Source organism: Thamnophis elegans, chromosome Z, assembly GCF_009769535.1.
Source record: "Thamnophis elegans isolate rThaEle1 chromosome Z, rThaEle1.pri, whole genome shotgun sequence".
Classification (NCBI taxonomy): Eukaryota; Metazoa; Chordata; class Lepidosauria; order Squamata; family Colubridae; genus Thamnophis; species Thamnophis elegans.
The window spans coordinates 81,067,768-81,095,672 of NC_045558.1; the positions used below are offsets into that span (position 1 = coordinate 81,067,768).

Sequence of the window (27,905 nt, forward strand, 5' to 3'; positions counted from 1 at the left end):
TTAAATAGACTTCAAACTAGTCTTACCTTTAAAAGTGAAGAATAGCTCGTTTTGCATTCCAGCTCTCTGCATTTTTACATGATGACATTCAGACTTTTGTAATGAAATCTCACAGGCTAGCTCCGTAACAAGCTTGGCCAATATCTGAAGCAACTTCTTTTCAAAAGAATTATTATAGATACTATTGCAGGGAGCTGAATGATACCGAGCTGTAAACTCATAGTAAAATTTAGGATCAGAATAAGCTGCAGGGGAAAAAAGTTTAGATTCAAAACAAAAGCTAGATACCAAGATTTAAAACTACTTAATTTATTTTTTAAACAATAATTGCATTAAAAGAGAAAAAATACAATCCTCTAGAATATTACACTCAGGAACTAAGCTGCTACTTTATGTATACTCAAGTAGTTGGAATTCTCCTGTGGGATCTTTTTCTTTTGAACAGCTGATAAAATTTTATCCAACTTCTGTCAAAATACTGTTTGTTCATTGTTCAAGAATCACAACAGTAAATAATTTTTTATTACAAATAACTCATGCATTTTTGAAGTTGAGATCTAAACATTTAAAAAATTTTAAGAATGGTGTTTCCTTCCCACCAAAGTGGTTCCTATTTATCTACTCGTATTTTTATGCTTTCAAACTAGGTTGAAACTCGCTAGGTTGGCAAGGAGGGGACTCACCCCGTTTCATGGCACTCTGGTCTCAAACAAGGGATGCTGGCTTTTCTAGCTAACAAGGCCAGCATTTTAACCACTCTGCAACTGCATTGTCTCAAATTGCCCAAAGCAAGACCCAAATTCAAGAAACAACTTTACATAACACAGAAGGTCTCTACAGCAGAGTTCCTCAACCTTTCTGGCTTTGCAGATGGGCTGGGGAAGGAAGGATATGGTTCCGCAAGAGGCGTGCAAGCTTGCATGCACAGCTCCATTTGCACAAATGGCAGGCAAGTGCATCCATCACTTGTGCAAATGGAGCACTGGTGTGCTTGCTGCCACTCACACAAGGGGATACAAGCACCTGTACACCTGCCACTTCTGTAGCCCAGTTCCTAAGAGCTCAAGGCCAATAGTGCACCGTTGGCCAGGCATGCTTGTTCTACAGCATATGTTTAATTTTTAAAAAGTGCTATAACAGCAAATATTCTGAGATCAGCTTAGTCCTAATGTATAAATAACTATTTTTTTCTGAGAAATTAAGATACTTTTTGCATTACTAATTAACAATCATTGATATATTATTTTAAAATAATTACGGCTCAATAACATTTAACTTAAAACAAAGGAAATATTCAGTTCGATTAATTCAACCCATGCATACATACAAAAATCTTAATAAAAATAAATCATATTATATCATGACCAAGATACAATATTTTAAGACCTAGACCTGGTTGAAACCTATTTTGTTACCTTTCAATACACCATTTGATTCATTTATTTAAATTACAATTTCCATTTTTATCCCAATACAGAATCTGTAGAAAATATTATAGGGGACCTTGACAGAGATACATAACCTCTGCTGTCAAGCCAACAAGTGATAAGTCTACCATGTCCAAATAATGTTTAGAAGTGGGTCAGAGATACCTCCTTAATTCACTACAGTATAAGAAAGGGGAGAAAGAATTTCCCCCTTTTATCAGGGAGGCAGCGTTATTTTTATCTCCAAAATATTTCTCAATATCTAAAATATGCTCAATTTCTAAAACCAATGGTGGTGGAGCCAGTGGCAGCAAAGACTGAAATCATGCATGTTTTAAGGTCATGGCTTCAAGGAAGGATATTGAAATATTTGCAAATGCAGAAGAAATTACCACACTTTGATCGAAACTTGAGAGAAAACTCTGGATCACAGGATGCCTTATTTGAAACTTGAGTTAAAATTCTGGAATTCAGTTTACTCCAAGTAGTTAAACATGGCCTCAAGTTGAACATTCCACTTATCCCCAATAGTTGAACTATTAGTTAGATATTATTTTTCTACTTTCTCAGAGTTTTCTACTTAGAGTTCTTGCTCCCTTTTTAAAAGAAGAAAAAAACTGCAGAAATCTATATACGTGTATTATGTACCAAGGGTAAATACCTTCTAAATTCTGATTTAGCTGGTTAGAAATTAATTGCCGCAACATGTTTAACTGTGTAGTAAATTTCATTATATAATTTTGGCAAAAAAATGAAACACTGAAAAACAAAAAAGGACAGTTATTTGTCTTACCGTAAATAACATATTTAATTAAATAGCTTTTTTCTTCTTGCTCAGTAGTAGGCTTAAACACTAGAGAACATGTGTAAACTCCACTCATATAAGATTTGAAATGTTGGAATACAAGAGTTCCTGATGGGGATATTGTCAAAGATTCGTTTCCTGTATTGAAATGATAAAACAAATTTTGTTGTTTAAGGAGTTTCAAACCATAGTAACTACATGTTTTAATTATTTAGTCCTGATTCTAAAGCATATCACAATTACTTTGTGTGTGTGTCTTTTTAAAATTATAATACTCCCCAAAAATATTTTTAAAAAGATCAACAGAACCAGCCAGTACTAATTAGTTCAATATAACCAGACTGGTAAGAGAGACAGGATTAAAAAGGGATCTTCATAAGTTGCAGAAGTGCATAGAAATAAAATTACTGTAATATTTTTGCTTATTGTCTCCATTATCGCCATATACAGGAGAGTAAACATTTCAGTATATTACATTTTCAAACACAACTCTGTCAGGCAATCATCCCTCACAAATATCCAAGAGAAAAATGTCCTAAGGTAAAACTATATTACTTCTATAAAGCAAGCCCAAACTATTACAGGTAACTTAAGTTACAATTAGTCATTCAGAGTTCATTCAAAAGTATGACAGAACTGAAAAAGGGGAATTTGTGAGCAGTCTACGAGTTGCAGCTGCTGTAGCATCACCATGGTCATGACCCACTACCCATTTGACGATTACAATGCAGCAAACTGCAGTCACATGATAACCATTAACAATCTTCGCTATCAGCTTCTCAGAAGAAAAGTCAATCAAGAAGTCAGTAGGTAACAATTTGCTCTCATAAATCATTCCCGCAGTTTTTTTTTCTCCAAGGACCCCCCCCCCACACTTATAAATCCCTGGGATTTATAGTCTATAGTACCCCATGTCCCAGAGCCCATCTGCTGCCATTGTTCCTCAGCACCTGCTCAGAGTGTCCTCCCCTTTCCCATGTTCTTTACCTCCCACTTCTTCTCACTTAATGATCCATGCAGACATGGGGTTACAACAGCGACAGGGAAAGCCAGGATTTCAGTTATTAAATTTTGGCATTGTGCCTTTTGGCAGCGCTAAATGTGACTTGCTGTCACCAAACATGATATTGTGCTTTATGACCACACCAGTGGTGGGTTGCAGGCAGTACAACCCAGTACGGGCATATTGGAGCCTGCCCGGAGCACCGGATACCATTCCAGTACAGTGCTCCGGAGGGCCCACCCGAGCTCCTTACCTGTCTTTAAAGGCTTTCGCGCACACGCATGGTGCATATAGCGCTTGCGTGACGCTCCAAGCAGCTGAGCATTGCGGAGGCTCGCGGAAGCGCTAAGATGCATGTGCTCGCTGCGTGAGTGTGCATGCATGCTACGCGCATCCATGTGGATGCTGCCAGGCCCGTTCCAATCATACCGGTTGGAACAGGATCCGGAACCCATCACTGGACCATACTGTTTAGTAAGAAAAATCCAGGTTCCAATTGCCATTGAAAACAGCATCAATTCTCAGATTGATGCAAGCCTATTCAGAAGTCCAGCAAATCCATAACAAACAATAATTCATTTTCTCCACAGTTTATTCTACTAGATCCAATCTTTTACAGTCTGAACACCCATTCCTGAATTTGCAACCAAATTGCCAAAATATCTGGACAAAGCCAGAAAAGAAAAATGATCCAAGATTATAGAAAATCTGAACTTTATCCACTCTACTAGGAAACCCTGATCCCTCAACCCAAAAATTTGACTCATCATCTGTACTATCAAGAAAATTTTCTATTGTGGAATCCATAACTAACCATCTCATCTCTACTTCAAGGAAACAAGACATAAAAAAAATCACTTAAATTAGATCTGAATTTAGATTACTAAATTATGATCTTCCAACCACATGCTTTATACTCACATGCATTTACACCAAAAGTGCAGAGAGGGCTGGATCCTTTATAAAAAAGTAAAGCTACAGGATTGATGGCATGTACCAAGAATTACTGAAAAACTGTGGACCAGCAATTAAACACTGGCTTGCCTCCTTTTTTATAGGTTAGGTTTAGGTTTATTTCATTTATATGCCGCCCTATTACCGGAGGGAACTTTTAATTCCATACTATACTTGATTTGATTTGATTTGATTTGTCTTGTATGCCGCCCACTCCCGAAGGACTCCGGGCGGCTCACAATAGACAAGGGAAAGGGGGAAAACTAGACAAAGACAACACTTTACAAACAAAACCACAACATTCACAATTTCCGTGGGGCTGGATATTTCACAGGCCCCTCGGCCAGCTGGAGCAGCCAGGACTTGGTGGCTTTGCGGAAGGCCGGGAGGGTAGTAAGGGTCCGGATCTCGACAGGGAGATAATTCCAGAGGGCTGGAGCTGCAACAGAGAAGGCTCTCCCCCGGGGGGTCGCCAGCCGACATTGGCTGGCAGATGGAATCCGGAGGAGACCTAACCTGTGAGATCTAATCGGTCTGAGGGAGGTAATCGTCAGGAGGCGGTCTCTCAGGTACCCAGGTCCGATGCCATGTAGGGCTTTATAGGTAGCGACCAGCACCTTGAAGCGGATTCGGAGACTAATGGGTAGCCAGTGCAGCTTGCAGAGGATAGGTGTGATGTGGGTGTACCTGGGTGCACCCACAATCGCTCGTGCGGCTGCGTTCTGGACTAACTGGAGTCTTCGAACACTCTTCAAGGGCAGCCCCATGTAGAGCGCATTACAATAATCCAGTCTTGAGGTCACAAGGGTGTGAGTGACTGTCTGAAGGGCCTCCCGATCCAGGTAGGGTCGCAATTGGTGCACCAGGCGAACCTGGGCAAAGGTCCCCCTGGTCACAGCCAACAGGTGGTGTTCTAAAGTCAGCTGGGGATCCAGGAGGACTCCCAAATTGCGAACCCTCTCTGAGGGGCGTATAATTTCACCCCCCAGCCTGAGAGATGGAATAATTGGCCAATCTTTGGGAGGGAACATCAGAAGCCACTTGGTCTTGTCTGGATTGAGTGCCAACTTGTTTGCTCCCATCCAGACCCTAACAGCCTCCAGGCACTGGCACGTCACTTCTACTGCTTCGCTGAGTTGGCACGGGGCAGACAGATACAACTGCGTATCGTCTGCGTATTGATGGTACTTAATCCCGTGCCGGCGTATGATCTCACCCAGCTCAGAATGGCTCTCTCGTATCTTCAAGATCATCAAAATTATTACAAATTTGAAATCAGAAAAGGATCCAAAAGTTTCCCAAAATTATTTTTGCTTTTCTCTGTGTCACCTACAAACGGTGGCACAGAGTCTTTCTAAGTCTTTAGAAACACTTATGTTAAACAGAACAGCCTTAGCAGTAGAATCTGTAATCCAAGTTAAACAAGCTGGATTTTGCCCCAAACAAGACTGTTGCGATCAAGTCCTTGCATTAACTTTCTATCTGGATAATCGATTGGAAAGGAAAATGAAAAATTTCTCTGTTTTTCTTGACCTCTCAGTAGCCTATAATGATGATGAGAGGATTTCTCCTCAAATTAATAAAGGTTGTACCTTGTTGTAAACACCATTGCCATGACTGACAGCAAGTTGAGTAACAGATTATTTCAAGTTTTCACATAATTCAATAGAATCAGATATCATACGTTGGACTTTCACAAGGATTAGTGCTATCCTCTGCTCTTTTTACCATAACCCGTCTGAAACTGTTCCTCGAAAATTTATTTATGCCAATAATATCAATCTCATAGTCCAATGAACTAACGTCAGTGATGCAGAAGACATTCTCTCTCAACATCTCCAAAACCTGGCTGACTACTTTTAAAAATGGTGCCTCCAACTGAGCCTAACAAAAACAAAAATAGCCACATTCCACCTTAGCAATTGCTATATAAATTACCAGTCTTCACTGAAGTCTGGAACTGTATTTTACAATCTAACAACTCCCTGAAGTACCCTGAAATATGGAGGTAACACTTGCAAGATCACTAGTCTTCCAGCAACACCTGGAAAAAACAGCTGCAAAATTGAAAAGTTACAACTATTACTGAACAGACTGGATGGAACATCCTGGGGTGCTGATGATAACCTTCTAAGCTCCTTGGCTTTGATTTATTACACAATTGAATGTCAGCATGTACAGTAATAGCGCCACCAAAATGTTTGCCACCAATGCATATCATCTCTGGCACATTGCATTCCACTCCTATCCACTAGTTATTTGTACTTAGTAATATTGTATCACTCCATATTAGATATCAACAAGCTTTCATTCGACTATGGTCGATACTGAACAAGATCCTCCCTATTCACCAGGACAATGTACAGCCCATCACAATAATGAAACCCCACAGATCAGCTTGGAAAGCAATTATTCACTTAACATGCATCCTGTTTAACCCAGAGAGTATCTGGATATGGGAATGTTCCAAGATACCTTCTTGTGGCCTGACCATTAATGATTCCTCTACTAAACCACCTGGATTTGACTGGCCTAACTTTGTCTGGTTGAAATTGAACAAAATGTGATGTGACCCTGGAAGAAGTGCCTTAGCCCTGTATCAGCGGGGATGAAAATATTTCCCTAGTTCCAATTATGGTGCTGATATGCTAAACTATTAAACATATTGCTCACAATGTGCATTCCCTGGTTTTCTAGATCTACATGAAGCAATACCAGAGGCAATCACCTGGAAAACTTAACTGGACATCCAGATATGAGGCCATTGTCATACCCTCATAGAAGTTTTACTTATTAACTTATTAACTACATAGAATATATATCTACATACATACACACACACACACATGTTTACTTCTCTTCTGTCATGTTCTCATCATATGCTAAATAATAATAATTGTTTCACAGTAGTAAGAGTGAAGTAGCATCTCCAATGTTCAGCACGAAGTCTCCAAAAGGTTATTGCTCTTAGCAGTATAAAAAATCATTGAGAAATATAGAGTATCAACAAGTTGTATTCTCAATTTCTCTCCCACTATATTCTTCTTTAGGAAACCAAAGTACCTCCATTCCAATCTATGTATGAACTGAATCTAGCCTGGAAAGGATCCAGCTAATTTGTTTCTCCTAGGAGTTTCAGGATCAGCAAAATTATTCCTTGTTCCACTGCTACGAATAAATATGGAATATTGGTTTTAATATCCTATAGGTCAGAAGACTGAAGATAAGCAGTGAAATGTGAGTTGCTTACAGAATTGGAATTAGGATGTTATAGTATTTATCATCTGTGATTTCCTATCATCACTGATGATTCTGAAACCCTGATCACACAATCCTCAACAAAATGTTTGAGTAGATAAAACTGTAGTTCATTTATAGAAAAAGTGATGTTACTGAAATATTTTGTTATTTCATTTTAACAACGAATAGTCTTCAAATTTATCTATTTTTAATTTTTGGCATTTTTTTATATTATAGGTTTTTAATCAAATTTAAAGTCCAAATTACTATTAATTAATTCACATAAGTGCATTTAAGATATAAAATGCCCAAAAAAAACCCCGTAAAAAATATAGCACTGTAAATCTGATGGTCAGCCATATATACATAAGCTAAGCAAGTTTTAAGTCTGTGCTTCTAATGGTAGAAGGGGTTAATCTTTCCTGAAGAATCCAGTGGGATGAGGACACAGGGCAAATAGCAGCATCTCCGGTCAGTGCAGGGGGCGTGGCCAGCACTGTGACATCTCGTGTACAGAAACAGAGCTGCTCTCTCCTGCATGCCACACTTGTGCATGAATCATCATCAGGTTCTTGATTCTAGGCTGTTCACACTTTTTCATCACAATTCATGTTAGCTCATCCTTTTTTAACCATTATGTTATGGCTCCACGAAAGTGTATTAATTCGCCAGACAGTTTCTGTTTTATCTGTGGTGAATATACAATGTTGAAGCAACAGCAGAATATTACAGACTTTGTGAAAAAAGTATACTTTGCATACTTTGGACTAAAAATTGGAGATCAAGATAAAGTTTGGGCTCCTCATAAAGTGTGCAAATGGTGTGTTGAGGACCTCCGAAATTGGTAACAGGGTAAGAAAAAATCTTTCCGTTATGGGATTCCTATGGTATGGTGAGAGCAAAAGAACCATAGTGATGATTGTAATTTTGTTCATGTGATGTGAAAGGGTTTCATTCTAAATGGAAGCATTCCATTTCATACCCCAATCTTCGCTCAGCAATTCGTCCCATACCCCCCCAAAAATTTTTTTTTGCAGACCTGTGAGTGCAGCACAAATGAAGAGACTGGGGAAGAAGGGTGTGCAGGTGGGGAATACTTCCTCACTAATTTTCTTGGGAAGCTGACAAGGAAGGTTGCAAATGATGATCACATGATTGAGGGGAGTTACAACTAACATTGTAGGGGTCAATTGCCAAGCACCCAGACCATGATCCTAAGACCATGAAGTTGTCCAGATGGTCAGAATTCAAGAATTGGTTGTAACCATCATTCATTCAGCACTGTCATTACTTTGAAAGGTCACTAAATGAATGCTTGTAAGTCAAGAACTACCCATAATTGTTAAAAACAATTAGTTTAGTTTATCTGTGTTTAATTATAACTAAAATTAAATTAAACCCCTTAGAGTTAGTTTAATACAAGAGAGTACATGTAAATTGACATTCTGTTCTTGTTTTAGATGAAAAACAGGAAAACATTATTAAGCAATACTGGAGGAAAATACCTGTAACCAAATCACCACTTGGTCCATGCCACTCAAATATTGGGTCGATCAATTCTGAATTTCTCAGATGATTTGTTAAACATAGAATATGTGGGCTGTTATGATGCTGTCTGACATAAACTTTGACTGAAAATATAATTTAATTAATATTTGTTAAAAGAACGTACATTGTTAAAATGCATTTAAAATAACAATTATCCAAGTAAAGCTATGCTATCTTCAAGATTTATGCATTTACTCAGAAGTAAATCTGATTAATTTCAAGGAAAATTGCTTGTAAATAGTTTAGAATTACATGAAATATATTTAATTGGTATACATAAGAGAATACAAGTTTAGACTTTCAGATATAGGATGCCTTTGTTATAACTAGCAAAGTTATATCTTTTCTTATGGCATCTCAATAATTAAATGTTACATTAAAAAATAAAGACTGTCCTTTGCTCACATTCCATTCTTTATAAGATTGATAGACAAGCCAGGATTCTAGCAATAGATTGCTTAGAAACATAGACTCATAGGATTGGAAGGTCTTTCAGACCAACTCCCTGTCCAGGGCAGGACTCCTTACATCATCCCAAACAAATGATTGTCCAATCCTTTCTTGAAAACCTCCAGCGACGAAGCACCAACTCTGGGAGGCAAGTTGTTCCCTTAATTTTTCTGACAGGAAATTTCTTAGTTCCAGATTGGATCTCTCCTTGATTAGTTTCCTCCCCTTATTTCTTGTCCTGCCCTCAGGTGCTTTGGAGAATAAGTCAACTCCCTCTTCTCTCTGATTGCCCCTCAAATATTGGAAGTCAGCTATCATGTCACCTCTAATCTTCCTCTTCATTAGACCAGGCATATCTAGTTCCCTTAACTATTTATTGTATGGTTTAACTCCACACCCCTATCATTTCTGTTATTCGTCTCCGCACTTTTTGTAGGGTTTCAGCAGCTTTTTTGTGTCATGGAGACCAGAAGTGGATGCAGTATTCCAAATATGGTTTTACTACAATATAGAACAGCACTGTAACTTTGATTACTGCCCTTCTGTTGATGCAGTCTAAGATTGTTTTAGCTTTTTTGGTAGCTGCAGCATATTGCTGGCTCATATTTAACTGGTTGTTCATGAGGACATTTAGAGCCCTCTCAGTTATTCCTGTAGAGCCAATTACTATTCTGCACCTGTTCATTTGATTTTTCCTGCTTAATTGAGGAACCATACTTTTCCCATTACTGAGCTGCATCCTTGGAAAGGACTGGATAGGACCCAATGCTCAAGTCTGTCAAGATCCTTCTAAACTGTGAGTCTCTCTTCCATGGTGGTAGCAATTCCCCGCCCCCCTTTGGTGTCATCTGCAAATTTAATGAGCTCTCCTTCTATCGCCACTTCTAAATCATTTAAGACATTGAAGAGCACTGGCTCCAAAATAGAATGTGATGTATTCTTCTGCACGCTTCCCTCCATATACACTAAATGTAACTCAATTGAAAACTACATGCCAAATGCAGTTGGTCAACCACAAATCCATCTGGTGGTGGTTTTGTCTACCCCACATTGTTTTATCTTACCTAGAGATAGGCTGTGATCTATCCCACATTGTTTTTATCTTACAAAGAAGTAAGCTGTGCGCTTTGTCAAATGCCTTATTGAAGTCTAGTATACCATTCCTTGATCTACTAATTTAATTACTTTATCAAAGACGACAATAAAGCAATATCTGTTTTTAACAAATGCAGAACTGCTTCTAGTAATCATCTTTTTCATTTGTAGGTACTTACAAATACGTCACTAATAGATGTTTACAGATGCATTGCTTGATTATCTTTTCCAGAATTAAGCCAGGTATTGTCAAGCTGATTTGTCTGTAGTTTCCTGGTTTCACTTTTTTCCATTTTGAAAATTGCACATCAGTTCCTTTCCAATCTCTGGCAGTTCCCCTATGCCAGTGACATCGAAAGCAATAGCAGGGGGAGCACAGGGGGATCGTGCGCAGGTATGCCCACACCCATACTATGTGTGCGACCCCCCCCCCATGTGCACCTCTCACACGCATGTACGTGCAACCCCCATCCTCCTCCCGCTTTTGGCACGCGATGGACCTGTTTTTCACCTTCCTCAGGCTCCAGAGGCTTTCTAGAAGCCTAAGGAGGGCAAAAACGCCCTCCCCTGCCCTCCTGGAAGTCCTCCGGAGGCTTCAGGAGGCTTCCCTGAAGGCTCCAGAGGGAGAAAAATGGCCCAACATGCAAACCGGAAGTCTGTTCCGGAAGTAACTGTTTGCGTGTTGGATTGTTTTTCGCTGTTTCAGAATCCTTGGATGTAAACCATCTAGTCCTAGCAATTTAAACTCATCTAAAATGGATAGGTAATATATTCTCTTAATAACTTTTTCCTATTTTATTCTGCATTCATGTTCTGTCTCCCATGGTGCTGCTTTTGATTGGTTGGGCCAAGTTATTTTCTTTTTGCATGAAAACTGATGTAGAGAAGGAATTAAGCAGTTTGAATATCTCCCTGCTGTCTGTCACCATCTTGCCATCTTTCTCCTATTAATGGATCAATTATTTCCTTGACTTTCTTATTCCTTACATATTAAAAGAAACTTTTTTGTTATTTTTGGCATTTGTTGCAAGTCTTACCTCATTTTAAGACTCCATACTTGGAGATTCAGGCTATTTATTGGTATTCTTTTCTTAGTATGAGCTCCTCATTCTATTTCTATACTTTGTTTTGTACTTCAGTTTGCCAGAGAACTCCTTGTTGAACCACACTGGTTTCATCTCGTCTCTTGATTTTTTTTCTCTGTGGTACTTCGTTTGATTTGGCATTTTTAATCTTATTTTTCAATGTTTTCTAATGTTGAATAGCTTTTCTCTTTAGGATTCCTGTTGTGGCCTAGCAGGAGCCGTTGGAGCTGCCACCAGACTCCAACAGTGAGGGGCCCTATGAGTCGGCTCTGGAAGATGTGGAGGACCCTGGACAGGGTTCCAACTCCGAGCAGGGCACAGAGGCTGGTTGGCCACCAGGAGGCACCTGAGGTTAGAGCAGCGGTGAGAGCCAAAGGGAGAGTGCTCCCGAAGTCAAGCCTTGGAGCAGTGGAGAGGAGACAAGGGAGTGTGATCCTGACATCATGCATTGGAACAGTGGGGAGGAGACAAGGGAGTTGGTCCTGGATGCCCAGCAACGGAGGGCTAATAGGCGTAAAGAAAAGTTACGCAGTTACAGGAGATAATTGAACTCAGCTGGTGGTAATTAGGCTCCTCTCAAGACTATAAAAGGAATGGCTTTTCATAAGCTTGTCGCAGGAATCAACATATTTACTAGAGCTGGAGAAGCTATCGTGGCTATCTTGGTAGGCTGGATGGCTGCCAAGGTCTAGTCTGTGCTGGATTACTGCCAATGTCTAGTCTGTGTGTTAATAAATCCTTGAAGTATCTTTGTCTTGGTGTGCTTTGGTGTATGAAGAGGGGGGGTCAGAACAGATTTCCATCAATGGAATTCTTCCTAATCTCTTAATTTGTTGAAGTCAGCTCTCTTGAAATCTAAAACACTCCTTTGATATTTTTCAACTACAGTCCCTGCATTATGCTGAATTCTATAACACGGTCACTCTGCTCCAGGAGTAAAATCCTTCTGGTTCGGCCAAACAGATAGGGATAATTGTCCCTGCTTCTGTGAACTGGCAGTAAAAAAAAAAGCTGCCGAGGATCACGCAGCTCAGCTATGAGTCGCACAATCATTGGAAACTCTTTTTTTCACTTTTTAAAGCATTATTTTCCTGCCTATTCACCCAAACCAGCAGGAAAAAAATGCTTTAAAAAGCGGGGTGGAGTGGGGTAGCTTCCAAAGATCGTGCGGCTAACAGCTGATCCGCATAATTGTTGGAAGTTCTCCCCCCCACACACACACATTTTTTAAAGCATTTTTTCCTGCCAGTTTGGGCGAATAGGCAGGAAAAAACTGCTTTAAAAGAAGTTTTTCTTTTCCCACCCAATCACATGACCACCACCACCAAGCCACGCCCAGAACCAATGGGGGAAAAATATAGATTTCAGCACTGCTCTGATCCTAAAGTTCCTATGACTTCTACCCCTTCATCATTTCATCCCTATTAGTAAGAATTAAGTTAAATGTAACTGACCCTCCAATTTCTTCCTTTGATATTTGGATGATAAAATTGTCAACTCAGCTCATCAGGAACCTGTTTGATCCCCCCCCCCCTGCTGCAGAATTTGTCTCCAATTAATGTCCATCACTACTATAGTGTGTATTTCCTACACACCAGCTAACTGATTAATCAAAAATTCATCTATTTTCTCTGCTTGGTTGGGTGGCCTGTTTAGTATAACCCTATAGCAATATTCACCAGATGCAACCAAGAAGTCTTTCATCCTTGGTATTGTGTATATCTGTAGAGATCTGAAAATTTCTACATACAGTGCATCTGCTCCTTTTCTTTTTTGGAATCTGTTTCTTATTACAGGTAGACCTCAACCTACAACCATTCATTTAGTGACTGTTAAAGTTACAACACTGGGAAGAGTGACTTATCATTTTTCACACTTACAATTATTGAAGTATCCCTATGGTCACATGATCAAAATGCAGGAAAAGAAACCAAGTATATAAATCAGGATTTTATATAGTGGCATCTTTAGTTTAACCATTAACCAGTTGGTTGATGTTAGTTTAATATGACCTGTGTTTTCTTGATCTGTTTCACTTATCATAGAAAGTAATGGAAGAGAGTAAAGGAATGGCATTAACATTCCTGAGGCATGGACTGTGTATTTCATTTAAAGGCAAAATATCAACGTGTGAATGCTGAAAACCTCTCCAAAATTTCAAACTTGTTTGAAAGAATATAGAGCATTTACTATATACCTGGTAAATTTGTTGATCCTACAACTTTCGGTTCGTGATGATTTATTCTGGTAGAAGAATGAACTTCTAGAGAAAGAGAGGAAAAAATAGTATAAATTCAAATCTTAGAAATATAACTAGGACACAAATTACTGTTGATTAATTAGAAAAAAATAACAGATCAAAGCAACCAGAGCCACTTTATACACAATTTCAACAATACAGAATGAAGTGGCCATATTCAAACAATAATCCAAAACCTTTAAAAATATATGAAGGAACTGGCAGACATGATCTCAGAACCACTGAACTTTATCTTTCAAAGATCCTGGACCACTGGGGAACCTCAATGCCTGGGAAGATTCTGGAAAAGATAAGGAACGAATCAGTGAACATCTAGAGGTAAAGAAAGTCATAACCAAAAGCCAAAATGAGTTTGTCTAAAACAGATCATGCCAGACAAATCTTATTGCAGTCTTCAACAAAATGACAACATTAGTGAACCAGAGGAACACTGTGGATATAATTTACTTGGAAATTTGATAAAGTAGACCACAACCTACTACTTGATAAGATAGAAAAATTTTAGACAGCATCACCACCAGATGGATTCATAATTGGCTGACCAACCACACTCAATGTGTAGTCCTCAATGGAACTGCATCTACATGGAGGGAAGTATGCAGTGTGGTACACCAAAGCTCTATTTTAGGCCCAGTCCTCTTCAATATCTTCATTAATGATTCGGATGAGGAGATAGATAGGGAAATTATCAAATTTGCAGATGATACCAAGCTGGAAAGAATAGCCAACACTCCAGAAGATAGGCTTAAGATACAGAAGGATCTTGACAAACTTGAAGGTTGGGAGCTATCTAACAAATGAAATTCTATGGTGAAAAAAGGTTCTACATTTAGGCAAGAAAAATAAGATACAGATACAGAATATGTGGTACCTTGCTCAATAGTAGTAATTGTGAGAGGGATCTGGGAGACCTAGTGGACAATCATTTAAATATGAGCCAGCAGTGTGCTGCAGCTGCCAAAAAAGCTAATACAGTTCTAGGCTGCAGAAACAGCCTAGAATCAACATCACCTGAAGTGTTAATATCACTTGATAATGCTTTGGTAAGACCACACTTGGAATACTGCATCCAGTTTTGGTCGCCACAATGTAAAAAGAAGTTGAGACTCTAGAAAAAGTGCAGAGAACACCAACAAAGGCTATTAGGGGACTAGAGTCTAAAACATAAAGAATGGTTGCTGAAATTGGGTATGTCTAATGTGATGAAAAGAAGGACTATGGGTAACATGATAGCAATTCCGATATCTCAGAGGCTGCCACAAAGAAGAGGAAGTCAAGCTATTCTCCAAAGCACCTGAGGACAGGACAAGAAGCAATAGGTGGAAACTAATCAAGGAGAGAAGCAAACTAGAACTAAGGAGAAATTTCCTGATAGAACAATTAATCAATGGAACAACTCACTTCCAGAAGTTGTAAATGTTCCAACACTTGAAGTTTTTAAGAAGAAATTGGATCATCATTTGTCTGAAGTGCTATAGGGCAGTGACCTTTTAGAGATAGAGTGCCCAAACTGCAACCCAAAACCCACTTATTTATTGCAATTTAACCTGAATACTGAGGTTTTAGTTTAGGAAAAGCAACATACATTAAAATCTTTTGTCTTTAAAAAAACAACAACACAATAACAGAGCTTTCAATAATACAAACAACTTTCGATATTTACAATTTTGGGCCTACCTCAACCATAATTTTATTTAATTATGTATTTACATTTCTGAACTGCCCATCTTCCTCAAAGAGGGAATCTTGCTGATGGCAGCTCAGTTCCCAAATACATTGGGGCAACATTAATAGAGTATTTGAACCCCAAAATCAAACACAGCCTTCCCATTCATCTTTTTAGCAAGTGTATGGCCCACTTCTTAAACACCAAATATTCCTGGTTGAGATGCTCTGTCTACAAGATAGAAATAATTATGGAGTATCAAATAAGTCTGTTGCATAACACAATCAGAGAAATATTTTCAGGTCCTTTTACACATGGGCTAACAATGGCTAACATCCCTATCAATATAGCCACTTTATTGACAATTTATGGATTTAGGATGATTTACAAAAGAAGTTAATTATAAGTGCTAGAATCATTAGAATATATCCTGGGTTTCTTTGGGGAGGGTGAGGGAATTTTTCTCTCCTCATTTTTAGCTTGTTTTATATTATATTAAAACAATATTCAACAATTGTTTTAAATTTTACAAATTACACAGTCATTGATGATAACTGAAGCAATCCATCCAACCTCCTTTTTTCAGAAAGTCAATTATAATTCTAATATATTTTGTTGATATTCTGACATGGCAATGACCAAAATGCTTAGTTTGTACAACATGCTGGGCACATGGACCCTATTAGGCAGGTTTTGTTAACAGCTTCATCAAACCTGTCTGAAGAAACACAACCTACCACAAATCCTATTGGGCCTTAGTATTATGAAGTATGATCCCAATCTAGGACTTAATGTCATGTTCATGCAACATATATCATAGTTTGCATAACTGCTTTGCTCAAAATAGTCAAATGTGTTGACTTTGACAAGCCAAAATATCTTTTTATGACTTAGAGTGCTACATGGATGAGGCTTGTAGTTGTATGTATTTGCAAATTAAATCAAGATTCAGGGGTGACTTTACAACAGTAACCAAATTAAGACAGTTAATTCAGGACCTGGCTGAGTGAGGGATGTCTATGGCACTCCTGATGGGCCTGTGACCTCGGTGCTGTCTGTCTGCCACAGAGAAAGGCTCTGGTTCTTTCTAACCAAGCACTTCACATTAGTCTTCCCTTGCTTCTTTTCCTCCAGGGGTGTAGGGCTCAAGAAGGGGATTGGGGCAGCCATAGTGGGATCAGGAATCTCACAGGGCAGCCTAGGAGGTGGGTTCTTTGCCCTGGCGGAAAGTATGGAGGAGAGAAGAGCCTAATGGAGCTGGAGCTGCTGAAGTGGAGACTGATGTTTATAGCAGGCAGGTCCTTTGCAACTTTATAGGTTACCTCAGCCCGCTGTAAACATTGGTCTCCACTTCTGCAACTCTAGCTCCGTCAGGCTCTTCTCCCCCGCCCTCACTTTCTGCCAGGGTGAGCGCTCTGCCCCCTAGGCTGCCCCGCGAGGACCCTAGCCCCTAAGCTAATCCCACCAGGGATGGCCCAATTGGCGAACGCTGGCAAACTCTGTGCTGAGGCAATGGTACATGTGCCCAAAGAGAGGGCACGCGTGCCAGATGTTTGCCACCACTGTCCTAGGTGAACTTATGGAAACTGCAGATATATATTCAAATGCTCTGCCAAATGATGGGCATTTTTGGTATCTAAACTGTTAACTGAGGCATAATTGAGCTATATGCAACCTATGGGCATTCATTTCTGGTATAACAGGATGAATATGTGATGAAAATAGTTACACATAAGTTCATGAACTATACAACTTTAAACAATTACATAAACAAATTATTAGCATAGTAATATTAATGAAAATATAAAAAACTAGTAAAAATATCAAAGAAACAATTGTTCCACTAATGGGAGATAAAGACAAAAAAGTAATGGCCAGGAGAGAGAAGGCAAAACTGCTTAATTCATTCTTTTTATCCGTGTACATGCAAAAAGATAATTCAATCCAACTTACCAAAAACAGAACCATAAAAGACAGGGTATAAATTCAAATTAAAATAAACAAAAATAAGATAAGAGAACACCTATCAGTTCTAGACAAATTCAAATTACTGGGCCCTGATGGATTACATCCCAGTGATTTGAAGGAACTGGCAGACATGTTCTCTGAACCATTGACTTATATCTATCAATATTCTTAGAGCACCATCTGAAGACTGGAAAAGAACTGATGTGATTCCCATCTTCAAAAAAGTAAAAAATTGAATCTAGGAAACAACAAACCAATCAAAGGGTCTTGGAAAAAATAATCAAGCAACACATCTGCAAACCTAGAAGAAAGCAAATTTATATCTAGAAACCAACACAGGTTTGTCAAAAAAAGGCCAACCTAAACAAATAGTTTGTTTTATTCTTTGATCAAGTGACTAATTTAAGGAACTAGTGAAATGATGTGGACATAATATGCATAGCATTTGACAAAATAGATCACAACTTACTTCTTGGAAAGCTAGAAAAATGGGATAGAGAGCACCACCACTGGATTTGTAACTGTCTGAAAAATAATACTCAACATGTAATCCTTAATGGAACTAAATGCACATGAAGAGAAGTGAGAAGTGGGGTACCCCAAGGCTCTGGTTGGGCCCAGTATTCTTCAATATCTGCATAAATGATTTAGATGTGGGAATAGAAAATGAACTCATCAAATTTGCAGACGACACTAAGCTAGCTGAAATAGCCAATACCCCAGAAGATAGGCTCAAGACCCAAAAGAATCTTGACAAATTGAATACTGAGCCCTACATAATTCATAGTGGATAAGGGATTTTACACCTAAGCAAGAAAAAAAACATTTGTTCACCTCCAGACTAGATGAAACTTGCCTCAGTACCAGTAACTGTGAGAGGAATCTTGAAATCCTAGTGGACAATTAGTTAAATATGAACCAAAAGTGTGTGGCCAATGCAATCCTAGGCTGTATTAATAAGAGGAATATAATCAAGATCACGTGAAGTATTTATAAATCCTTAATAAATAAATAATAACCTTGGAATAGTGCATCCAATTTTGGTTATCACAATATAAAAAAGATGTTGGGACAACAGTAAGAGTGCAGAGAAAACAAGGGTGATTAAGGGGCTGGAGGCTAAAACTTATTAAGAATATTTGCAGGAAATGGGTATGTTTAGTCTAGTGAAAAGGACTAGAGATGGCATGATAACAGTGTTCCATATTTGAGGGGAGTCATTAAGAAGAGGGATTAACCTATTTTCCAAAGCACCAGAAAGCAACACAAGAAACAATGGATGGAAAGTAATCATGGAGAGAAGCAACCTAAAACTAAGGAGAAATTTTCTAACTGTGAGAACAATTAATCAGTGGAATACCTTGACTTCAAAAGCTATGGGTGCCTCATCGCTGGAGGCTTTTAAAAAGAGAATGGACAGCCACTTGTCTGAAATGATATAGGGCCATGATGGCGAACCTATGGCACGAATGCCATAGGCAGCAGGCACATGGAGTCATATCTAAGGGCACACAAGGCATTGCCCTGTCAGCTCCAACGAGCATGCACGTGCTTGCCAGCTGATTTTCAGCCTTCCGGAGGACAGGGGAGGCTGTATTCACCCTCCCAAGGCTTCAGGAAAGCGTCCGGACCCTGTGGATGGTGAAAAACGGCTCAGTTACCGGAGGTCTGGAGGCTTCAATGCAGCCTGTATGCATGTGCGGGGGGGGGGGGGGGTTGTGCACACATGCACAGGGCATTGCATTATGGGTGCGGGCACGCACGTGCGGGCTATCGCACACACACATGCCCTTTTGGCACCCGAGCAGAAAAACATTCGCCATCACTGATATAGGGTCTACTGCTCAAGCAGGAGGTTAGACTATAAGATCTCCAAGGTCCTTTCCAACTCTGTTGTTTTATGTTTTATGTCTTTTTTGACTGTCCCACATTTGCTTTCTATGAAACATATTTTATATCTGAGTTCCCCATCTTTTGCACTATTTAATTGGTTGTGCTAAGGTTTTTGCTTGGCATTACAGCATGTCCTAAAGATTGGTCTTCGTCCCATTCTATATTTAGTTTAAAATCCTTCAGATAAGCTGGGCCAGTTAAAAGTTTGAAAGTTTAATAATGAAATTAGAGCCAAACATTCTGGAATCTGAAAGTATGTTGATCCTAAAAAACACTGTTATAACAATAAAACTAGAAGAAAATAGGGGCAGATTATTTATAATCTTATGCGATAATGCAATAATCTTATATGATGATGCAATTAAAGCCAGATAAAGTTAAATATAATTTGCAAGCATGGATAATATGGCAATGCTCAACAGACTGAAAAGAAACTAAGTTTTAAACTTCAGTACACTTTTCTGATTAGAAAATAACTACAATGCAGAGCCACAAGGTGGAGACATATAACCATAAATATTTAAATAAGTAAAAATATAATAAATTACAGTAATTCTAAACATTTAGTTTTTCTAGAACTATTTTCAATTATAAAATCTGGAAAATACATACATTCTAATACACTACTCTTTCTCAGATAAAAATGAAAATCCATTTATTTTGTTCTCTCAATTAGTTCATTTGTTCAAAAGCATTTTAGGATCCTTTGTTTGAAAGATCTTGAATCTTGAAATAAATGTCACTTTTATTTGTCGAATACAAAATTATTCCAAATAACTTTATTCTTTCATTTACTTTTATTTTTATATCCTTTTGGAAAATTACAAAAGAAAACTACTAGAAAACAGTATGCAAGTTCATTATGGTAGCAGATAGAAATTTGCATAAAGATTTAATAGTAGATCTGAGTGATTTATGACTGAACATTTTAGTAACTGCAACAACTGGCACACATTCCCAAAATTGTTTGTTGAAACAAAGAAAGGTTGAGCAGAAAACTAGGAAGTAATGAAAAGTCTATATGCTTACATCTAGTACCCAAATGAATTCTGGGACTGAAATGTATTTAAAGATAATGAAATTAATAATATAATGAATGATAATTTTGCAAAAAATGAATTATTCATACGGAGACCATACGCTACTAGCCCAGGAAGCATAGATTGGAAGACAGGATGCTAATTGACCAGCTACAAACGCTGTCTTTCCTATGCGAATCATTACTATGGATTTGCTTGCCAGTTATACTCCTCCGTCCGGCAACTAAAGATGATCTAGCCAAACAAATATGCAGTATTTTCGGGACTTTCCTCGCGAATTACATTACCAATATGCCAAGAGGAGGGCAGGAGGCGCATTATGTGAGACCAATATGCCAAGGGGATCGGGCTGGGAAGCCCTCCTCTTTCCTTCTTCCTCCTAATTATTGAAGTACGCGCTCTTTTACCTAAGGAAAGACCCTGCAATAGAGACAATGCCAGAGCGAGCCAGGGAACACAGAAACTCCAGTATGCAGAGGAGAAGTCACGTCTTCTCCGCAATCCTCGGCGCCGCATCCCCGCATGCCAACAAATGCGGCGGGACTGGGTGAGTTCCCGTTCTCCCCTCCACTTTTTCGCACACGGGCGCCAACAAATTCGTTAGTCGCTGGCGTCGAATGCCTCTCGTCACAATGGAAAAAGGGGCGGGGCGGAGGAAGTGCAATGAAGCATGGCGCAGAATTGTTCGGATGAATTGGCGGGTGGCTTCGCGTAGTATGGAGCGTTCGCCTGCGACTCTCACGCAATTGAAAACCATTCTTTATATCCTCGTGCCGGCGACCTAAAAAGGCTAGTTGGCATATTGACCATAACCTCTCTTTGAGTTTAAAGTACCGCTACTTTGAGCATACACGACTTAATAGTTTTTTGCTTTTTGCTGCACACTTAGAACGTTCTGTATGTTTGTGTAGATTAATAAATTCTGCCTCTGCTAATCGTGATTTAGCTACGAATCAGTGTCACTTTTAGCAAGAAAAGCCACAAAAGCGCAGATTTCCGTGGCGGGGGAGATGTGCTGTGTCTTTAAATGAATTGAAGCGGTCTGGGATGGATAGATTAACTTTTTGCTAATAGTTAACAAAATGTTCGTAAGAAACATAATACAATAGTAATGAGGGACCCTGACATCAACTGGGAGACAAACCCTATATCAAGTGAGCTATGTAACAGATTCCTTACTAACAAAGTTGCTGACAACTTCGTAATTCAAAAGATAGAGGGGGGGAACTAGAAGGACAGCTATACTGGACCTAATTATTGCTAACAGAGAAGAAATTATAGAGGGAGTTGAGGTTGCAGGACCTTTGGGGGAGGCTGACCGTGTTGGAATTCAATATAATGCAGACACAGGAATTAGAACATAATCAAACCAGTGTCTTAGACTTTAAAAGAACCGATTTCAACAAACTTAGAGTGAATTTGGGAAGGAGTCTGAGTGTAATATTAAAGGGGAAAACAACCCACTCTAAAAACAATTATTAAAGCGCAGTGCAGCATAGTACCTCTGAAAAAGAAAAATAAGAACTCTAAGAAGAAACCGTGATAGCATAGAGAATGCTATGAAAGACAAAAAGGATAAGTATAAAAAATGGAAAGAAGGACACATAAGGCAGAATCCCAGCATGTAGCCCAAATCTGCAAAGATGAAATGCGGAAATTTAAGGCTCAGAATGCACTAAGACTAATAACAAATGTCCAAAATATTTTTTTACGTTTATTTCACCATATAAAAAGCCAAGGAAACAATTAGTCCACTAATGGGAGACAATGGTAAGAAAGTAACAGGCAGCAGACAGAGAGCGCAGAGCTGCTTAATTCTTATTTGCATCTGTCTTTATGCAAAAAAAAAAATAGCCCAACCAACCAGAAACAACTGTAAAAGACAGACTAGGAATACTAATTAAATTAGGCAATAAAATGGTAATAGAACACCTGTCCATTCTAAACGAATTCAAATCATCAGGTTGTGATGGATTACATCCCAGAGTTCTGAAGGAGCTGGCAGTCATGATCTCAGAACCATTGCAATGTTTCCCCCTTTGTGGAGTTGGGGTGAGTGTGACCTGCACATGACGCACTCAGCCCACAGGCCACCAGTTTGACACCTCTGTTTTAAGTGGTCTTACTCTCACTTATCAATGAAATAGTTTTTTTGAGCAATATACAGTTAGTCCTCTAAGTAGTTACAACAGTTCATTTAGTGACCATTTGACCATGGCACTGGGAAAAGTTAAGTAAAAAGTTACTTAAGATGTTTTTTCACACATGACTGTTGCAGCATCCTCATGATCAAAATTCAGATACCTGGCAACTGACTCATGAGAGTTACAGTGTCGTGAGTGATCACATGTTGTGACCTTCTGACAAGCAAAATGAATGGGGAAGCCAGATTCATTTAACATTCTTGCTATTAACACTGCAGTGATTCACTTAACTGTTGTTGCAAGAGAAGTTGTAAAATAGGGCAAAATTCACTTAACAACTTAGCAACAAAAAAAATAGGCTCAGTTGTGGTTGTAAGTTGAGGACTGCCTGTATTTTAACTGAAGACTGATGAAACTTGGTTGTAGAACTGATTGTATTTGTATCTAATAGACAAGCAAAGGACAATATCTTCCTAGATAAATTTTCTTTATGGCTCTAGGCCCCTCTATGTACGTACTGAATTGACTCCATTTCCTTTTCTAGACCCTCCAATTATTAAATATTCTTTGATTTTTGAGCATCATTGGTATTTTAAAAATTGCTACTAAAGCTTGGAACTAATTAGGACAATATAAACCTTTAATGTGGTATAGTGCTGAATAGTCTCTGCAGAAATTCCATAGTGCAATTTAATGGCTACCTTTTATGTCAACTAGAGCAGTGGTTCTCAACCTGGGGGTTGGGACCCCTTTGGGGGTCAAACAACCTTTTCACAGGGGTCACCTAAGACCATTAGAAAACACATATTTTCAAAAAAATACGGAAAACGTAAAATAATTTTATGGTTGTGGGTCACCACAACATGAGGAACTGTATTAAGGGGTCACAGCATTAGGAAGTTTGAGACCCACTGAACTAGAGCTTCCAAATCATTTTCAAAAGTAGTTTTATATAAAACACAGTGTCCTATAATATATGTGAATACATGCATAATTCTGTATTTATTTATTTATTTATCTTGTCATGTTTAAACATAACATATGTTTATATTAGAGATACAAACCCTTTGAGCTGTATGCAATGTAATTTCATTTTAATGTATGCTGATTAGTATCTATTCAAAGCAATGGTGGGTTCTGGATTCCAGTGCACCGGGTATGGTGAAACAAAGCCGGGCGTCTACCACATGCACGCGCGCAGCGCATGCATGTGTACTTACCGCCCGCGATGCTCCAGCTGCTCAGCAGAGCATCAAACAGGTGCTGTACGCTCCATGCACAGATGCCTCAATTAGCTCAAATACAGGTAAGGAGGGCAGGTGGACCCTCCGGAGCATCATACCGGAAAAGTACCTGGTGGTCCCAGCAGGCACCGGTACACCTGTACCAGGGTGTAGCGGTTATATCCCACCACTGATTCAAAGTGACAATAAAGTGTTCTGTTCTATTCTAGTCTAATCTAACTGTGCTTTATATTGTAGGAAGTTAGCACCCACCCCTTTCCTAGAAAAATGAAATATTCTAGGAAATATTGAAAAGGCAGAAAATTATATTTTCCTGGGTAAGAAATGGAGAAACATGTTTTTAAGCAGGAAACAGACTCACTCTTAATAGCCCCCACTTTCCTTAATGGCCCATTAAAATGCCCAAGCCAGTCTATTCTACATAATAAAGAGTTCTTCCCTTCAGCTCCAGGGTGATGGGATTAAAGCATGATAGCATTAGCCTTCCACAGAAACTCACTACATGGCATCTGGAAACTCAAACTTGGTCCCATTGGAGTCTGACAACCTATCAGAATACATTTCTTACACAGGAACAGGAAACAGAGAGGTGAGGCCAAATAGAGAGTATAAAGCCAGGAATTTTCAGCCCTTCTGTCTCTTTCTTCTTCTTCACCCAACATTGAAGCATGTGATCCCCTTTTCTATTCAGAACTCAAGCCATGTGGTCCTGTCCACCATTAAGCCATCTTTCCAAGCAGCCTCCATGTCTCCAGTGTCTTTTTCCCCACTTGGGGCTGAACCCAGAAGATTTTTCTTCCAACAATATAAAACTACTAATTTAAAAAAATACTCAGACTATTATGACTAGGCTATGTGTGCCCATTTCTTCCAATACCAGTTGTCTTACTGTGGCCAGAAACTCTTTCGGAAGAATACCAGTGACATGTTTATAAACCAACGGAATCACTCAAGGCCCCCCTGCCAATTTAAGCAAGCAGGCACCTATATTGGACAACAACAATATATGAAGATGCTGAAAGTGGATAATTTTAGTGGCAACCAGACAATCACTGACTGCGTGGGTCATTGTTTCAGAGGTATTTCCTTACCAGAGTTCTCCATGCCTTCCACAAAGAAAGAAATTCTAATGTACTGCCTTCACCAGAAAAAATGGCATACATTCAGAAATGTATATACCTTGAAAATAACCCATGTTGAATTGTGTAGCAGTCAAACATCAGCACGTTTTTATGTTTTATGACATTTTATAATGTGTCATAAACAGCTTGATGATATTTTATGTCATAAAATGTTTTATAAAATTTGCCAAGTTTCAATGCATGGGAGTCATGGATTTTGGAGGCATTCTAACAGCCCATTTGAGATAACTTAGTTCAAAAATCATTGTCCTAATATGCACAATTAAAGAGTATGGTAACAAAAATAGAAAAAAAACACTGTGCTTTATTGATTATACAAATAATTTTTATTGCATAAATCATATTATTAACAATCAGTGCAACAGCTTATGTTTCTAGAGTTGTGGGTGATCCATCGCTGGGGGTTTTCAAGAAAAGATTGGACAGCCATTTGTCTATGACAGTATAAGTTCTGCCTTGGACAAGTGTTGGACTAGAAGATCTCTAAGGTCCCTTCCAGTCCTATGAGTCTATGCTTTTATAATTCTTATATACTTAGGAAAATGGAAATTTTAGAACATCCACTAGTTTTTATTTAAAACTCATACACAAGTCAGGGAGCCACAAATTTGCAAAGGATTGAGACAAAACTGCATATTGTCCTTGTCCTATTACAAATAGTATTTGAGATATAAATTGTTACTTACTATCTGTTTGAAGTTATGATAGACACACACACACCCTCTAAGCTACTGATGATCTTCTTTGAAAGTTATAGTGGCCTTATGCCTGACTGATCACAGGAACACTGCAATGCCCCCCACTTGCCTATCGCACCCTGCTGGGTCTCTACAGGCCTTGGGCCTATTCCCCACCCTTACCATCACATACTTACCTTTTATAGATCTCTGGATCTCATGTTGCAGAAGGCAACTCATTCCTGGCTGCCTTCCAGAAGTGACCACCACTTTGAGCATGCCGAAATTCCTTGCAGAAATGTAGCCAGGTTCAGAAAGCTAGCCCATGGCTTAGCATTGCAAGTTCTGAACAATCTTAATTATCGAAGCACACATTCTTATACAAACCTAGAGCCTCATTAGGATACGCCAGTTCCGTTTGGAAGGGACGCTATCCGGGGCCCAGGGGGGTGATCGGGCCCCCTCTTTCACTCCTAAACGAGTGGGTCTACAATTCTTTTGATACTTGCCTGCAGGCGTCTTCTTTCTCAGCTGGCATAATTTTTTATTAACTTGTCCTGTCCCTGGTCAGATTCTTGGATCGATGGTGTCCTCCGGATGCCCAAGAGAGGTCATCAGCCTTCTTCCAGAGAAAGGTCTCTGTGGCGCCTGAAGATGGGTGAGATGGCCTCGATGGGGCACCGGTCGGTCCATTCTGTCCTCAGAGAAATATCGCTCTAAGTCCTGTGCCACGGTCGCCAGAATATGTTGCAGAAAATGACAGGTGTTAGACTTCTCAGGATACAGGAAAAGTTTATTTGGCAGCCAGGTTCAGAAAGCTAGCCCATGGCTAGCATTGCAAGTTCTGAACAACCTTAATTATCGAAGCACGCATTCTTATACATTCTCAAAAGCATTGCAACACGGAAATACTTAACACATTTCTTAGTGGTTACCTTGAGGAGAAAACCTTATAAGGTTTATGGAGTACGTGTCATTAACGAACTTTAATTGAACCTTGGACTTTTGACATCTTGTGGTTAGGCACTGGCTTCCTGTTCTCTTGCAAGCTGCAACTCTGCCTATGTGGCTTTAATTTAGAAGTAAAGGGGCTCTAAGAAGCTGTCCAGCCTGACCCAGTAGGTTTCACACAATGTCCAAATCTCACTTTACGTCTGCTTTAGAAATGGTAGCTGCTTCCAAGCTTTCTGCTCATATCTGGCAGTCAGGAGACTGCAGGCCTCTCCTGCTTCTTGCTAAACTTTGGGGAAACCAGCCCCTTGCATGTGTTAATAATTTGGGTTTCCATGAACCGGAATAATGCAAGAACAAATCAAAATGAAATCCAAACACACTGTGTAAAGGAAACTTTATTCTCAAAACCAAAAGACACTCTTCTGAAGGGGAGTCTACAGAAAAGATGGGTGTAGGGACCTGGCTTTATAGGGAACTTGTCCTTTGTGCGAATTTGGGTTGTGGTTTGTGTAGTTTTAACTAGTCCTTCCTATGCAGTTTGGGATACCCCTTCTTTAAGTGTTAATCCTGCTTGAAATGCAGAAAAGATAGATTGTTTAGCCCTCAGAAATGCAAATTATTTATATGGTGTCTCCCCCACTCTGAGAGAATACTTGTCTCCCATGGACCCAATGAGGTGCCAAAGGGGGGTGGGGGTGGAAGGGCAGGTAGGAGGCCTTTTAAGTTTCTAATACATACAAAGGAAGCAGCTCCCAGATTACCTTCCTAAAAATGTTCTCTTGCTTTACCTGTTCTCTCCCTCAGAAACCCAGATATTTTTCAATGAAGAAAATAGAAAAAAAGCTAGGAGGTGCAGACTTTATGGATCTTTCTCCCTCCCTTCCCAATTAGGTGCTCATCTACCCTGACCTCGAATCTCAATCCCTTTTAAATCCCCTTTAACACCTCATTTTTTAAATGCATGCCTAAAAAGAGAGTGACAAAATCTAAGTTACTTACAATGATGAGTAGCTTGCCAGTTAAAGATAGAGGAAATTAAGTAAAGGATTTTAATTTTTTTAAAAGTGGAGAGATGGAGCATGAAGGAAGCAAAAAAAAAATCCTTATGGAAGTTATGTGGACAGGAAAATACTCTACAAAGCTATCGGAAGCATATCACATGCATGTATGGATATTCTTAGTCATCCAGGTCATGGTTGCCCCAAAAGGCAACTTAGTTTGACTTCTCATTCAGGAAGCTTCTTCAGCTCTGACCAAATTGTGAGGGATGGAAAGATTTATATTCCTTGCAGTCATCTGCTCATTAGCAT

The 27,905-nt window shown here is 39.2% G+C and overlaps 1 protein-coding gene across 1 annotated transcript in view; it reads right to left on the reverse strand.

The window, feature by feature from the left end:
* The window catches only part of ZPBP (zona pellucida binding protein), a 40,690-nt gene extending 19,622 nt beyond the window's left edge, over positions 1 to 21,068 (reverse strand). Inside the window, exons 1-5 of the mRNA XM_032237841.1 lie at positions 20,842 to 21,068; positions 13,805 to 13,870; positions 8,935 to 9,060; positions 2,221 to 2,370; positions 27 to 245 (exon numbers count right to left, since the gene is read on the reverse strand). Coding sequence (XP_032093732.1) covers positions 27 to 245; positions 2,221 to 2,370; positions 8,935 to 9,060; positions 13,805 to 13,870; positions 20,842 to 20,950 — 670 coding nt within the window. The 5' untranslated portion in view covers positions 20,951 to 21,068. The remainder of the gene's footprint in view (positions 1 to 26; positions 246 to 2,220; positions 2,371 to 8,934; positions 9,061 to 13,804; positions 13,871 to 20,841) is intronic.
* Between the last annotated feature and the right edge of the window lie 6,837 nt (positions 21,069 to 27,905).